The sequence below is a fragment of the Chionomys nivalis genome, chromosome 23 (assembly GCF_950005125.1).
Source record: "Chionomys nivalis chromosome 23, mChiNiv1.1, whole genome shotgun sequence".
In the NCBI taxonomy this organism is placed as follows: domain Eukaryota; kingdom Metazoa; phylum Chordata; class Mammalia; order Rodentia; family Cricetidae; genus Chionomys; species Chionomys nivalis.
The window spans coordinates 13,661,582-13,678,090 of NC_080108.1; the positions used below are offsets into that span (position 1 = coordinate 13,661,582).

Below are 16,509 nucleotides of genomic sequence, written 5' to 3' on the forward strand. Positions count from 1 at the left end.
GAGTGTAATGCGTCAGGGAGGGGACGTTGTGGAGTCTCACAGGGGAGTCACAAGAAGAGTTTATGTGGTGTTTGCCACAGCACCTAATACTTTTGTGTTTCTTCCAGGCCACTGGCCTACACTTCAGACATACGGACAATGTGATCCAGTGGCTGAACGCCATGGATGAGATTGGATTGCCCAAGGTAACGTCCCTGGTGTTCATATCATCGTGGTATTAATGCATTTACATTCAGCCTGTAATTGGTTCTCCACACCAACCAGTCATCTGTCCTCCTTCCTCCTGTCCTTCCTTCCCTCCATCCTTCCTCCACTCTCTCCCCTCTTCGCACCTTTCTTCATTGTTTGTGAGGTAGTGGCTCAGGCTCAAGCTGTAGCCCAGGCTGGCTTTGAACTCACAATCCTGCCTCAGCTTCCAGAGTTCTGGGATTATTGGGACATAACAACATGCTGGTTAAGTTTTTTCTTCTCCTTAGTGATAAAGGTTCCTTTCAGTTTGACTTAGGAAAAGGATTGTATTCTTTTTCTTTTATATTTGTTCTTTTCTTGTATGTCCTTCTTACATACAAATGGGACATTTCCCCCAGCGGTATTTATTTTGACTGCATCAGTTGTAGGTTTGCATTGTTCTGTGTGCTTTGCTTTTGTACTTTTGCTGAGTGTCGCACATGCTAGGCCAGCAGTCTACCAGCTGAGCTGCGAGCTACGTGCCTAGCTTGGTTCTTTGGATAAGAGCTTACTGTAGCCCAGCTTGGCCCTCAGGATCCTCCTGCCCATGCTTTCTGAGTGCAGGGCTAGCAGGCATCGTTTTCCAGGCCGAGCCTTTATACCGCCCCGTGCACGCCAGTGTGGCTCTGGGCCAATGCTCGCTATAGACCGAGTCGTCATTTTAAAGCGTACAGCAGAGGGTTTTTTTTTTTTTTAGTTATTTTATTTATTTATTATATATGCACATGCCAGAAGAGGGCACCAGATCTCATTATAGGTGGTTGCTGGCCGTCATGTGGTTGCTGGGAATTGAACCTGGGTCCTCTGGAAGAGCAGCCAGTGCTCTTAACCTCTGAGCCATTCCTCCAGCCCATACAGCAGAGGTTTTACTTCCTCGCAGTGTTGTCGAGGTGTTGCCTGTTGTAGAAGTTTCACCTGCCGGCCTCTGAGTGTTCACATCTGCGGGAATGTGAATGTTGTAGAGATGTTGCCTGCCGGCCTCTGAGCATTCACATCTGCGGGAATGTGAATGCACAGTGTTCATTGTTGAGGGGATGTTACAAGGTGTTTGTGGTGGCTGTGGTTCTCGTGTGGAAGTGTGCACCCGAGTGCTCTGTGCAGGAGTTTACTTTAGGATACTCTTAGCAGGTCGTCATCTTTCGCCTACTCGGTAGTTAGCCGTGGACTTTCACAGTCATGGTTTTGGTATTTTTCTTTTCTTTTCTTTCTTTTTTTTTTTTTTAAATTAAGATAGAATCTAACTATGTAGTCTTAGTTGGCTTGGAACTCACTATGTAGAACAGGCTAGCCTCAAACTCTGACTTCTGCATCTAAAGTGCTAGATTAAAGGCATATAGCACAAGATTAATAAGACATGGCTGCCTGCCTGCCTTCCTCCCTCCCTCTTTCCCTCCTTCTATTCCTCCCTCTCCATCCCTCCCTCCCTTTGTTCTTTCTTTCCTGTTTTTGACATACTTCTAGGAATTTATCCCTCCCAATAATGTAAAGAGACAGAAGAAGATGTATATATAAAGAGTTTTCATCCGTGCTAGGACAGGGAGAAAACTGGAGCAGACTACACGGTCCTTCAGTGATGCAATGCTCATGTCAAAGCTACAATTACTAGGGCCACTAAAAATGGGCTTTGAGAGGCCAGAGAGATGGCTCAGCAGTTATGAGCACTGACTGCTCTTTTGGAGAACACAGGTTTGGTTCCCAGCACCCACACCATCTGAAGCTCCAGTTCCGGGAGCTCTGCTGCCCCCCTCTTGGCCTTCAGCTGCCTGGCCTGCACCCGGTGCACAGATAAACATGCAGGCAAAATGTTCGTTTGCATACAAATTGAAAAATTGTCTTTGATATTAAGTAAGGGTAGGGACAGCCGTTTAAGGTTATTAAAGCCTGTTCCCAGCAAAGGGGAGATTACTATTTTTGTGCAAAAATAAAGTAGGTGTGCTCTGAAATGAAACGTTGGTAAGGGACTAAGGGGTAGTTTTTATTTTCTTCATACTTCCCTGTGGAGCTCAGGTTTCTGTAATTGAAGAAAGAATAAGAGCAGAAGTAGCTGTAGGGTGGCATAGTGACTCAGTCACGTGGTAATCACGGTGCTAAGCTCGGAGCACATGGATCCGTTGAGCTGACTCACTTCCAGATCTGAGTCTTTACAGGAGACCAGCTTTAGCCCTCGCTTCTGCAGAGCAGAGAGCTGAAGCACCCTCTTTGTCAGGGTATGTTTGAGAGATGTCGCTCCCACAAATATCAGGAAATGCATTGCACCAGGTTGCTATGGTTACCTGGCCTTTCTGTGCGTCTGTACCTTCTGTTCCCATTTTCTACGATGTAAAGTGCACGCTAGTACAAAATGCTGCACCTGTGACTTCCTGCCTTTCATATAGTGCTGGCATCCATGATCCGTGGCAGTATAACCTCCTTTCAATGGTATTGAAAGTGTGTTTATGTTTGCTGTTGCTAGGGATTTTTGTTGTTTTGTTGGTTTTTTTTTGTAGTGGCACCAGGGACTGACCCCAGGCCTTCATGCATGCTAGGCAAATGCTCTACCCTTTCGCTGTATCCTCAGCTTCATTAGTTTCTATTTTGAGAGTCTCACTAAGTTGTCCAGGCTGCCCTTCAGTTCGCTCTGTGTCCAGGCACACCTTGAGGATTCTTCTGACTTAGCCTCAGAAATGTAGCGATAACCTGGACTCTTCCTCCTATCCGCCCCCAATCTTTCCTCGTTTATCCGGGATGCCTGTTTTATCCGTCTGTCATCACATCTTCCCACTGCTTCTCCAGCTTCCCTCTCCTCATTCGTCAGCACAGCCTGGGTCCTGTCTCCTGTAGCATCTCTACAGCGCTCTCACCTTTGCTCCAAAGCTAGGGTACCTCTCTGTGTCCCACTCGCCAAGTCAGTCTTTGAACACGATTGCAATCATCTGACTCCATCCTACATAGCTACCTTGTTTTCTAGTACTTTCTAGAATATAGTCTGCATTTCAGAAAGCTTTAGACTTCTTCCTCACTCTCTCACAAACACAAATATTTTTGCTATTTTCCTGAAGATCTCTTGCTGAGGTCTTGTCTGTCTTGGTAAAGGTCTTTGTTCTTTTCCAGATTCTTCCAACCAATTCACTCAGTCTCCTTCTTTTATTTCTCTCTAGATTTTTTACCCAGAAACCACAGATATCTATGATCGGAAGAACATGCCGAGATGTATCTACTGTATCCATGCTCTCAGGTAACCCCGACTTCTTGGTGAAATAGGTCGCTTTAGGATAACTTCTCAGTCAAGTGTGTGTCTTTTTGTCCGAGGTCTAAGAGGGAAAGAGGTTTTCCATCAGCTTCAGGGTTTTCGAGTGGAACAGAAGGCTATTATCCTTACAGAAACACCTGTGTTTCTCTAGGGAGCAGAGAGAAGGAATTTGTTTATCCTCATAATATATTATTGTTGCAAAAACATGGTATAATCTTTCACTATTGACCTAATGTCTCTCTGAACTCTGCATCTTAATCAGGGCGTGGTGTCCTTTACTCTGTCATCTAGGCTCTTGCCATTGGTCAGCTGTTCGTTCCACCCCCACAAATACGATTGGAAATAAAGTATTCCATGGAAAATGGCCTCATTTCAGGTTCCCAGTTTTTCAAATCAGGGTACTGAATAGCAGGAAACAGTCCTGTGTCTGAAGGGGGGTTAGGGGAGATGAGGATTTACCACTGGTAGCCGGGAATGGGAGTATAATACCTGATCAGAACTAAAGGAAAAGGTTAGGGAGGAAGTGGACATGAAGATTTGTTTGTTTGGGTTCCTCTTGCTATATAACCTCTAGTATGTGTGCTTGTCAGTGTTGATTTTATGAGTGAAAGTGTACTTATGGCATGAATCTATAAAAGGCCTGTTCTCTCCAGCTGCCCTAGGTCCTCACACACGGTGAGCACACATTCCGCCACCCAGCTGCCCCGTCTTGGGGTTTTTGATGCGACTTAGGTTGGATTCTTGGTAACACCAGCATCCTTGTGAGCATGCAAAAGAGTCAATAGCCAGCTTGTGCATCTCCTGTGTTAAGAGCGGAACAAATTCAAATGCATGCGTGTGAGCCAAACCTGATTAATTCTCAACAGTGTGATTGGCTGAGCGTGCTGAGGTCTGTGTGTGTTGATAACCTGGTGAGGGCCATGCCTACAGTGGCTGAGGTCTGTGTGTGTTGATAACCTGGTGAGGGCCATACCTAAAATAGGTATCTGAACTTGGCAGGCAGGGAGGCGAAGCTGGCAGAATCCCTCCCTGCTCCTTCTGTATCCTCTGATGTAGCCTGGGTCCCAAGCCCTCGGTTCTTTGACATGCCGATGGACAATTAACTGTGCCTTCCTAATGATGGGGTCAGGACAAAGGCAGGAAGTGTACTATTGTTTTCTGTTTCTCTTGCATATCAGTCTATGCTCATGCAGAGCAGAGTGTTCTGGCTCAGGATTTATAGTTTCTTTCTTCCCATTTGGTATTTTTCCTGAAATGTAAGTTGGCAACACTTGATAGTGTGTAGGAAGGGGCTGCTTCAACAGCAGCTCCCAGGGCAGATCCCCCCTCACTATTGGGGAGCATCCTCTTCCTTTGTACCAGCTGTCTCCCAGAAGCACCCCCTGACTCTGAGGTTGTGCCAGGGGTCTGACCCACACCTTACCTATGCTATGAAAGTCCTCTCTCCCTGAGAGATACTCTCCCCGCCTCCCCCTTTACCAAGGATTTTGCCTGGCATTATTCCAGAGATAGTTACTGCACTTTGGTTGTAACTAACATTTCATTCTCTTGTGTTTGAATGGTTTTTTATCCTTTCCCCCTAATATTTTATATTTGGAATTAGAAAGATCAGGTGTTCTAAGTTGTTCGTAGCTACATAGTGAGTTCCAGGAGCTAGGACTGCACGGTAAGACCCTGCCCTCTACCCTCAAAAGCAAATTGAAACAAAACTCCACTGATTTTGGTGTTAAATAGGCCCATATTTCCTCACCTTATAATAAGAAAAATAAAAATCCTACAATGTTGTGAAAATTGAGTTTAGGTTATTCCGAGTTCAATTTTTTGGCAAACCTGGAATTAATTGAGATTATCTAGATTATTTATCTATGGAGTGTGGTTCTTTTCGGAAGATACCAGGGTTTATAGATTATGTACAGAACTTTGGATTACCCTGTTGCACCCTTTTAAATAATTTAAAAACATCTTATTCTGTGTGTGCACAGTGGCACACATGTCAGGGCAGAGGCAAGTTCTAGGAGTGAGTTAGCTCTTCCACCACGTGGGTCCTGGGGATCGAACTCCCGTCGGCATGTTAGAGGGCAAGTGCCAAACCACTCTCTGGGCCAAAGCACCAACTCCTTCCGATCTGTTTTTCATTTTTCCCCCTATGTGCTGCTGCCGTCAGTGTCTGTAAAATGCCCCCCCCCCCATCGCTTCTAATTTGTTGATTTTGATCTGTTTGAGCCTGGTAGTCAGCCTGACGCCTCAGGCTTACAGACATTTATCTCAGAAGGATTCACTGGTAAGCTTTGCTGTTCTTTCCCTCCTGGTTTTGTTTTGTTTTTCAGGACAGGGTTTCTTTCTCTGTGTATCCCTGGCTATCCTGGAGCTCACTCTGTAGACCAGGCTGGCCTCAAACTCACAGAGCTCCACCTGTCTCTGCCTCCAGAGTGCTGGGATTAAAGGTGTGCGCCACCCTAAAGTCTTCTTATTCTCTGAAGAAGGAAGATGAATAACACGTTTTTATTTTAAACTTTTAATTAACCTGGATTTAGCTTCTGTGTCAGAAATAGGAATTCCATTGAAGAAAGATTTGCTGTCTGAATCATTTTCCTAAGACTTGTTTAAAATGCCTTATTACCTGAAACTTAGGAACACAAGTGACAAGACCTCCTCCCCAGTGACAGAATATCAGGGGTACCGACATCTAATGACGCATTAACTCTGTGCCACAGCTGGGACTTGAATTTGAGTCTAAGGGAAATCTTTCATTACATTTTGCTCCTCAGTATGCCTCCGAGGGGGACACTGTGTCTGTGGGGTAGACACTGTCACTGCGGGGTAGACACTGTCACTGCGGGGTAGACACTGTCTCTGTGGGGGAGGCTCTCACACCTCCTCTGAGAGCAGCTGCTGCGCTGCCAGGCCTCACTCTCTTGCACGCTGGTGTCTTCTAGTTTGTACCTGTTCAAACTGGGCCTGGCTCCTCAGATTCAAGACCTGTACGGAAAGGTTGACTTCACAGGTAAGGAGCGCTACAGCAAATGGCTGACTCACGCGGTAATTGTCTGGAAAGTTCAACAATACCTGTCTTAAAGGGGAAGGCCTTTAGAAGCACTCCCTCGAGGAAGACAATGGAAGCAGACTGCCGTTTAGTGTGGTAGGGTGAACGTGAGTCTGGGAATCGCACACTCTGCTCCTTGATTTATGATGGAGATGACTGGCAAGTTTAGTTTTCTTAAACGTATTTTTGTATGTGAGTATCAATTATCTGAGAATGGTAACGTATAAAGCATAAAATCGTAGGATGTGGAGCTACCATTAAATGCTTCCATGTTGTGGAAAAATCCTTACAAAGTGAAGTCTCCCTGCCAGCCGGTGCCTGCTGGGGAAAACCAAGGGGCGAGAGTGGAGGATGAGGCCCCTCAGAAACGACAGCGCAGTTATTTTAACGTTTAAGCTCTTTTGGCACATACTTCCTGTGTTGTCAGTATAACAGAATGCCGTATGGAAAAGAGTCTGGAGACTGGGAATCGAGAGTCAGACAACCCTGTTGGTTTGGCCTCTGATGAGAGTCTAATAGAGGGCCTGGTAGCAGCACATACACTAGAGGTTATAGTACAAGACAAAAGTAGGTGGGGCCAGGTTTTCTCCGGTGGCTGTGAGAAGTAAAGCTCTGTCAGAACAACCTTAGTCCTTTCAGAGAGCAGCGTCTTCCGTCACCCAGGGACCTCCCACTCGACCCGCCTCTTCTCCGTGCCTCTCACAACCCCACTAGCTAGAAACTTCTTAAAAATGATGTTTTGAATTTTAAGTAAGCAGTTAAGCTCAAGACATCTTTAGAGCCACCTCTCCCTTTTATAGGGTTTCACTTTGGGTCCCTGGCTAATCCAGAACTTGCTGCGTAGCTCAAGCTGGCTTCAAGCTCCCGGAGATCTGCCTGCCTTTGCTTCCCAAGTGCTGGGGTTTAATGCATGCATGCGCCACCACACCTAGCACCGGTGTTGTTCCTGCAGACAGACCAGCAGCACACTAATGCAGAGTAGTGTGCTTTTTTGACGCAGGGTCTCACTTTGTAATCCTGGCTGGCCTGGAACCTGTGACAATTCTGCTCCTGCCTCCTGCGTGGCACAGGTCTGCGCTGTCACGTGCAACCCTATACTAATTTTTTAAAAATGATTTGCAGGAGCAGTTTCTTAAAAAGTCACATTTGCATATCCCTTTGTTGTCGAGCATGGTGGCATGCGCATTTGATCCCAGCACTTGGTGTTTAAAGCGATGGAGGCTTGGGAAGGAAATGGGCACTGGTAACACTGGTTAGAGTAAGCAGTCTCAATTGGTGACTATTTTGTCAGCCTTGGGGTTTAAACTTGGTAGGAAAGCTCTTATCTATAATATTTTTCCTTCCAGGAAGCTCTTTCGCTAGACTCAGGAAAAGGTCAAAGTTAGTTGTTTTCTTTATCATTTGGCTTTCTGCCTTAGAAAGGACATTGAGCAGCAGCTAGTGGTTTGGACTATGAAGACTGAGGTAGCGGATTGTGATGCAGTCATTAAGCTCCCTTTACAGCTTCCACCCATCCGTAGATCACTGTAGGCAGTGCTGTCAATAGTAGCTCTTAAAGCTGCAGCGCCAGGGGCACACACGCCTTTAATCTCCGCACTCAGAGGCAGGCGGATCTCTGAATTTGAGGACGGCTTGGTCTGCAGAGTGAGTTTCAGGACAGCCAGGGCTACACAGAGAAACCCTGTCTCGAAAAGCTATGTCCACTAGATGTTGTCTCATAGTTCTGATTGATGCTATTGACAATAGCAGTGAGCTGATATGTATTGATGACGTCATCCAACAGGTTATACTAAGTGCTTCTGCCCAGTGTTTTCTTAATCTCCCATGAGTTGGAGGCAGAGGCCACTGTATCCCATCTTGGAGTTGGAGCATCTGACCTTCTGAGTTCTGAAAAGGAGTGTAGCTTGCTTGACTGGGTCTTCATTCTTTTCTGCAGAAGAGGAAATCAACAACATGAAGAGTGAACTGGAGAAGTATGGGATCCAGATGCCTGCCTTCAGCAAGATCGGGGGCATCCTGGCCAACGAGCTCTCGGTGGATGAAGCTGCACGTAAGGGAGCTTTTCTGGGTCGAAACGGAACGGGCTTTGCTCACTGTGGCTAACACTGTCCGGGGTTTCGGGCATGAGCAGTTTTGCTAGCAAGCTTTGCTCTGTAAATAGTTTTAGACCCTGCTCTAGTCTATGCTGTGCTTGTTTGGGTATAGATTATCAGACATTAGATAGGGAGTCCTCATTTCAGTGCCTTTGGGATCTTTTCCTTCTGGTCTTTACTACATAATTCAGGATGAGCATCTTTTTATAGCAAACACTCTTGGCCAGGTTATTTTGTGAGTATTCAGGAGTGAAAATCCCAGTGGATTCTAGGTGGACTGCTGCTCCGTGCATGGGAAGAGACGGCAGGTGGAAGGCCAGGCTGCTCCTCCAGCCCTGCTTGTTAGTTTTCTCTGGGACACGAGTCTTTCTCAGTAACGGCTGGTTGCAATATTGTTTGGTCTGTGGCGTGTACACCATCACCATCTATAATCTCAATGCGCTGAGCTCTGATTTTGTTTGTTTTTTAGTACATGCTGCCGTCATTGCCATTAATGAAGCTATTGACCGGAGAGTTCCAGCCGACACGTTTACAGCTCTGAAAAATCCCAATGCCATGCTTGTCAATCTTGAAGAACCCCTGGCTTCCACTTACCAGGATGTTCTTTACCAGGCCAAGCAGGACAAGATGACAAACGCCAAAAACAGGGTAAAAATGCAGCGTCTTCCTAGTTAGCTTATATTCTCCCATGTTTGGAAATCTGCATTTTAAACGCCACTTTATTGAGATGCGGTTTATGTTTAGTACAGTTTGCCCATGTTGAGTGCACGGTTGGGTCTGATAGATGTGCAGGTGCTTATTCAGCATCCCTGCCAAGAGTTCCTGCTGCCCCTATGGCGTCTCCACCTCCCTGCCCAACTCCAGGCAGCTACCAGTCTGGTTTTCTTTTTTTCTTTTTGAGACGGGTTTTTCTATGTAGCCATGACTGTCCTCATACTGTAGACCAAGCTGGCCTCAAACTCAGAGACCCACCTGCCTCTACCCCCCCCCCCCCCCCCGTGCTGGGATTAAACTTGTGTGCCACCATGCCGGCTGGCTTACAGTCTGTTTTCCTTATCACTATGTCTTATCTTTCCTAGAATTTCCCATAAATGTAATTGCTTAGTACAAAGTCCTCTAGTATTGCACTTTCCCCTTCCATTTCGCCCTTGTGAGTGGCCATTTCAAATCAATTTGAATAGTTTTCTTTTGAAAGATGATCTCCAAATATTAGTATGGCCCTTCTCCATTAGGTTCTCTGGGGTGAAATGTATATTTACTATTGTTATAAGTATGTGGAAGTTAGTTGGACAATTCTATTAGTAGTTGTAGACCAGCTTGAACCACAGATGAGACCCTGTCTCAAAACAAAACAGCCACGCTGCATGCCATTGATCCCAGCGCTTGGGCAGAGGCAGGTGGAGCTATGTGAGTTTGAGCCCAACCTAGATCTGCAAAGTGAGTTCCGGGCTGGCCAGGGATTCATAGTGAGACTCTTTCTCAAAAACAAAACAAAACAACAACAACAAAAAAACACAAGGTTCCGTGAGATGCTCAGCAAGTAAGCCACAGAAGCCTGAGGACCCCAAGTTCAATCACCAGAACCCATGTTAAAGGTGGAAGGAGAGAACCGGCTCCACAGAGCTAATGTTTGCCGCATATACACGCTATGCCTACCCCCTCCAGCATATCCACATACAACAATAATGAGTGAACAAAAGACTTCATACATGCTTATTTCACCTTTCAAGCCAGTGATTGACATGTCTTGGTTCATTGACAGGTATTCACGTGTCAAATTGAAGGTCTGTGTATATATTTTATGTCTCTTTTTTATAGAGCAGGGACTTGAAGCCCCCAAGTCGATTCTGAATAGGTTTGCAGGCAGGCGATGAAGCCCATTGCCCGCAGAAGCTGTCTGCTCTCAGGCAAGGATGCTGGCTCAGCCCACTGTCCTCAGTAGGCAGAACAATCTCCCAGTGCTTTCTTCCTGGCCCCGCTCTGGAGGAACCCTTGCTGGGAGTATCAGCTAGACCTGGGTCTCGTGTTTTTAGGTATAGTCATGTACCTGTTGTCATGTACAGAAGATCGGAACGCAGGCGTAGGCTCTTGGTTCCGTCCTGGCTGGGGAGAAGTGCACATATCCTTCTCCGGGCTCTTTAGAGACCTGGCTGATCACTACCCTTTTTTCTCATCCTCAGACAGAAAACTCTGACAGAGAAAGGGACGTTTATGAGGAGCTGCTCACACAAGCTGAAATTCAAGGGAATGTGAACAAAGTCAACAGTAAGTCCGGCTCTGCTCTAGAGACCTCAGGGGGTGCCCAGAGCAGCCTCAGTTAGGGTGTGCTTCATAGAGGCTGTGTGTTCCTGTTCCTGCTATTGTTCTGGCAGGTCTCCGTTATAATCTGTGTTCCTGCGCCTGTTCTGCTTTGTCCTCTGGCAGGTCTCCGTTATAATCTGTGTTCCTGCGCCTGTTCTGCTTTGTCCTCTGGCAGGTCTCCGTTATAATCTGTGTTCCTGCGCCTGTTCTGCTTTGTCCTCTGGCAGGTCTCCGTGATAATCTGTGCTCCTATTCTGCTTTGTCCTCTGGCAGGTCTCCGTGATAATCTGTGCTCCTATTCTGCTTTGTCCTCTGGCAGGTCTCCGTGATAATCTGTGCTCCTATTCTGCTTTGTCCTCTGGCAGGTCTCCGTGATAATCTGTGCTCCTGTTCTGCTATTGCTCTGGCAGGTCTCCGTTATAATCTGGAGCAGGCTTTTCATTCTCTTACCCTGTTACAAACTTAAAAAATACTTTCTGTCCTTCCCTTTCTTTTTTGAGGGCCAGCAAGATGGGTCAGCAGGTAAATAAATGGTGCTTGCTGCCAAGCCTGATGATCTGAGCTTGATCCCTGGGACTCACAATGGTGGAAGGAGAGAACTGAGTCCCACTGGCACACACACATAAATACGGAAATATAAAAATTTCATAAAAAGAGTAATTGGGACTGACAGATGGCTCAGCAGGTAAAGACATTTGCTGCCAAGTCTGATGACCCCGCTTTAGACCGATGTGGTGGAAGGGGGGGCAGCTCCAGCAAGTCGTCTGCCACAAGTGCTCAATGGCACATGGCCCTCCTCTCCACTAACTAAAAAAATGCAACTAAAAATTAAAAAATAAAAAGAATGGAGAGCTACATAAACAATAAATAACAAGTCCTGTCATTTAGAAATACCCTCTACATTTTCTCATTTCCTTCAAAATGTGTATTTAATTAAAAACGAGATTCTCTTTTATATTGATTTCTGTGAAAGGGCGGTACACACATTTGAGAGGAGTTTCTCTGAACTGGCATTTCATTTTGTTTCTCTTCTGCGGAAGAACCTGCACTGGGTCGTTGTAACATCTAGACAATCAGCACACTAACCTGGTCGGGTCCCTATATGCTGTCTCGTGAATACGGTCCTCTCTAGGGACCCAGCTGCATTCAGTTCATCTCATGGCTTAGAAAGATTCTGCTTCTAAATTGTTACAGACCTGGGACTGCTCTCTTGTTGTCTCTTTTCCTTGTTTTGGCCTCTCCTTTTCCTTTTCTATGCTGGGCCTTTGCATGCTAAGTACTGGTTCTGCCAATCTGCTGCCTCAGGCCCGCCCCCTCCACTGGTATGTCAGGTGTGACTGGGTAAGTGTGTGGCATTCGGACTCAGGAAATATTAATAGTAGCATCCCTTTGTTAATCGTACCATATAATGTACTTAAATATATATTAAGTAGCATCTGATTGCGAAGTGGTAAAGTTTAAAAGATGCTTTGCAATCAGATGCTACTTAGTGTATGTTTAAGTGGTAAGTTTACATGAAGTACAATAGAATAATATATAATATATACACTATGTATACTATAATATACTATATAATATATAATGCAGTATATAATCTGTGTAATATAATGTATATTATCTATGTGGTATATTTAAGTGGTAAGTATACTGCATGTTTAAGTGGTGAGTTTCTATGTAGGAAAACCTCACTGACTGGAGGCTTCTGTCGATGGCTGTACCGAGACTGTGAAGTGCATATTTAGAGAAAGCCTGGCTATTAACAACATTGTTTTGCTCCTTTCATGTCCCTCCGCTGCTGTAAAAGTTCCATGATTGTGAGGGATTTTTGTTGGGCTAAAGGAATAACAAGGTCACCAAGAAGACCTTCGGGCACGTTGTGCTGAGATTATCTGCACCCTGCTTCATTGAGGGCCTGACGTGGCCCTCACCCCCACCTTTACGTGGCTTCCAGGGTTGAACTCAGGCCTCTGTTTTCACCTGCTGAGCATCTAGCCAGTTCTAAAGAAGCTATTATAAGTGACTGTTAGAAACAATCGTATGTATTAGCTTTTGTTTATGTTCGTGTTATATTCTAAATTAAGTTTCTTTTGGTTCACTTTAGAAGAAGTTACCACCCTAGCTCAGGTATCAGGTAACTGAATTGCAGATATAGGAACAGTTTCCTAGGAACCGATGTGAGATCACAAATCTAAAGCAACTTCTCACTCAGCCTGTCTCTGATCTTTGAGTGTGTGTGTGTGTGTTGTCTTGGGTTGCTGGCTGACTTTCTGAGAGAGCTTGTGATTTGCTTCTCTCTCTCTTTTTTTTTTTAACTAATCCTTCAAAGTTAAGTATTGCTATGTCCCAAATGTTTTAATTTTTAGTATTTTCTTGATTTATTTTTGCTACATTAACTATCAAGTCAGATATTTATGTCTGAGTGGGATGGCAATAACACTGCATTTTTTGTTTTCTAAAAAGAAGTGAACTGTAAATAATATAGAAATTATGAATTCTAGTAGCTGTAGTTTCTTTCTTTCTTTCTTTCTTTCTTTCTTTCTTTCTTTCTTTCTTTCTTTCTTTCTTTCTTTCTTTCTTTCTTTCTTTCTTTCTGAGACAGGGTTTCTCTGTATAACAGTCCTGACTGTCCTCGAACTCACAAAGATCCATCTGCCTCTGACTAGAATCTAAGCTTCTGAGCCACCCTAGGACTGGGCTGTTTCTGCAGTTTGGAGCTGCGATTGTTTGGGGGAAGGGAAGACTCTCTAGGCTGTTGTGTTGTGGTCAGATTGGTCTTAAGCCTTTCTTTGCCTTTCCCCTCAGCATTCTCTGCCCTGGCCAGCATCAACCTGGCGTTAGAGCAGGGCTGTGCGCAGACCCTGCTCAAGGCTCTGCAGTCACCGGCTCTGGGCCTTCGAGGCCTGCAGACCCAGAACAGCGACTGGTACCTGAAGCAGCTCCAGAGTGACCAGCAGCAAAAGAGACAGGTGGGGGGGACGGGGATGGGGGAGGGGGTTGCTGCTGGGCCTTCCATGCTCTCCCTGCAGGTGTCTGTGTCCCTGGCTTCCACGCTGCCCCCTCCCCCCCCCCCAGGTGTCTGCCCCTGGCTTCCATGCTATCCCTGCAGGTATCTCTGTCCCATGCTTCCCATTCTGTCCCCCAGGTGTGTGGTCTTCCCTTCCATCTGTCCCCCCAGGTGTCTGGCCTTGGCTTCCATGCACTCTCCCCAGGTGTTTACGTGGCCATTCTCTAATACAACTGTGTTCCTTCCTTCACACAGCTTAGGCTAGTGGTGTTTTAAATTTCAGCTAGAGTACATACACATTATTTAAAGCCCCGGTTCACTTTAAGCACCGTGAATCCTCTTTAAAAATATATAATGCCTCCACTCTCCATTTCCCTCTCCTCCGGTCCCCTCCCTCTAAGGAAGACCTTTGTAGGAAAACCTGAAGGTTTTCCATTCTTTTTTTTTTTTTTTTTTTTTTGGTTTTTCGAGACAGGGTTTCTCTGTGGTTTTGGAGCCTGCCCTGGAACTAGCTCTTGTAGACCAGGCTGGTCTCGAACTCACAGAGATCCGCCTGCCTCTGCCTCCCAAGTGCTGGGATTAAAGGCGTGCACCACCACCGCCCGGTTAGGTTTTCCATTCTTACTTCAGGCCGACACTGGAGAATACTGCAGGTGCTTCAGGGTGGATCATGTGGGATTCAACTTGTAAGCTTTCCCTGAAGAACAAATAGGAAAGTCTCCTCTTGTCTAGATAAAGACAAGTATACGTCTTACGAATTTTCAGCATGCATTGGTTGGAATAAGCCACATTACTGTCCTTGCGAGTTCATAAATATTTATTTTATTTTCTATATAGAGCCTGTCAATGCTTTACACACACACACACACACACACCCCATTCACATGTGTGCATGTGCTAATATACTAGAATATGGAAGCACTGTACCCCAGGTTTGCCAAGGGCGTGGTTACATGGAACCTGGAGCTGTCCCTTACGTCTCTGGCTCTCTGTCCCTTGCGGCTGCTGTTAAGAGAACTTTCAGCCCTAGTGGCTGACCCATGAACCATCATCTCATCAGTGTCCTTTGCTTTCCCTAGAGTGGCCAGACTGACCCCCTGCAGAAGGAGGAGGTACAGGCGGGAGTGGACGCTGCCAACAGCGCTGCCCAGCAATACCAAAGAAGTAAGAGTCCCTTAGCCCCAGGCCATGGAAATGTGTGTGTGGGGGGGGGAGAGGCTGTGGCTTTGTCAGTGAAGGGTCTGAAGTTGGGTCATCTGGTACCGGAACCTACTAGTCATGATGAAAAGCAAGGTACTTTTGGTGGGTAGTTAGGGATGTAGCTGGAGAGGGTTGAGTGGGATGTGTGGATTGTGGAAGAGGAGAGAACATTCCTGACTGTAACAGGAAGGAGAAAAGGAGTGGGGGCAGACAGTGCCAAGGGGCCAGTGCAGGCGGCGAATGAATTCTTGACTTGTTTTGGGCCGAGTGGTGTAGGGTGCCGCTGGGAAGCAGCGAAGGGCAGCCTGGGGAGGTGGTAGTACACCTGGTGACCAGTGCAGACAGAAAATGGAGGTGAAGAGGGAAGTGAGTGACTCTTGTCTGTTCTAGACCCAATCTGGGTTTTGTTGAAGTGCTATGTGCCAGCACCTGTCAGGGTAGTTGGGGAAGGGAGGACAGAGGTGTGAGCTGTGAAGTGGTGGGTGATGAACCCCATGTCCGTGGTCCTGATCCCCTGTCAGCCAGGGCAGGAGTAAGCACAACTAGCTGCACCCCCTCCCCCACTGCATGCTCGGTCCTGCAGAGCCCCTGCCTCTGGGCTATCTTGTCCCTAGGTCAGGCACTGGAAGCAGGTTTTGTCCCCTAAGACAGGAGAATAAAAGGTGCAGTCCCCAGACCGGAGGCCCTCTTCTGGGTGCACTCAGCTGGAGGTCCTGGGTCATTCAGGAAGTGGTCTGAAAAGGGAGGCCAAGAGCCAGGCCTGTGGGGGAGGGGGCGGAGTCAGTCCTGTACAGGGGGCAGAAGCTCTGGGGAACCAAAGGTGCAGGCAGCCCTCAAGTGAACTAGTTTTCAAAACTAGGGGGTTTGGCCTTCCTGGGACAAGGAAGAGGAAGATGGGAGGAGCTGCCTGCCCCCAGCAGTGGGAGATGTTTTTCCTGACCTGGCCCTGCTGTATGAGTTCTGTATTGTTGGCACAGGCTAGCACTTGTGAGACAAAGGCATTGTCTGCAAACTGATAAAGCTCTCATAAAAAATGTGGTAGAGGTGCCAGCCAACAGCTCAGTAGATCCCCAGGTAGGTAGGGTGGCCAGTGCATGTAGGTAAACAGGTCCTTAATACCTGTAGCATGGAAGGACAGAATCAGCCTGCAGCAAACCCGAACACTGGTATGAAGACATTTATGTGAACACATATGACCCAGTGCCTGTCACCTCAGTCTGCTAAAGTTTCCCCTCAACCACGGTCCAGACAGTGCTAGCCTGGCATAGTCCTGCTTCAAATTGAGTGCCAGGTAAATCAGCCTCTTGCCTGAGAGAACATACTGGGTTGTAGCCAGCTGGCACGAGATACCTAGCATGATGGGCTGCCTACTGGACTGGACAGCCTCCCATGCTGCCTATGGGCCCTGCAC

At 46.6% G+C, this 16,509-nt stretch overlaps 1 protein-coding gene across 1 annotated transcript in view; it reads left to right on the forward strand.

Annotated features, from left to right (window-relative positions):
* Iqgap1 (IQ motif containing GTPase activating protein 1) overlaps positions 1-16,509 on the forward strand; it is a 91,816-nt gene that overhangs the window by 35,849 nt on the left and 39,458 nt on the right. Inside the window, exons 4-11 of the mRNA XM_057756049.1 lie at positions 108-185; positions 3,366-3,442; positions 6,394-6,461; positions 8,437-8,550; positions 9,063-9,241; positions 10,774-10,858; positions 13,697-13,860; positions 14,978-15,062. Of these exons, the coding sequence (XP_057612032.1) occupies positions 108-185; positions 3,366-3,442; positions 6,394-6,461; positions 8,437-8,550; positions 9,063-9,241; positions 10,774-10,858; positions 13,697-13,860; positions 14,978-15,062 (850 nt within the window). The remainder of the gene's footprint in view (positions 1-107; positions 186-3,365; positions 3,443-6,393; positions 6,462-8,436; positions 8,551-9,062; positions 9,242-10,773; positions 10,859-13,696; positions 13,861-14,977; positions 15,063-16,509) is intronic.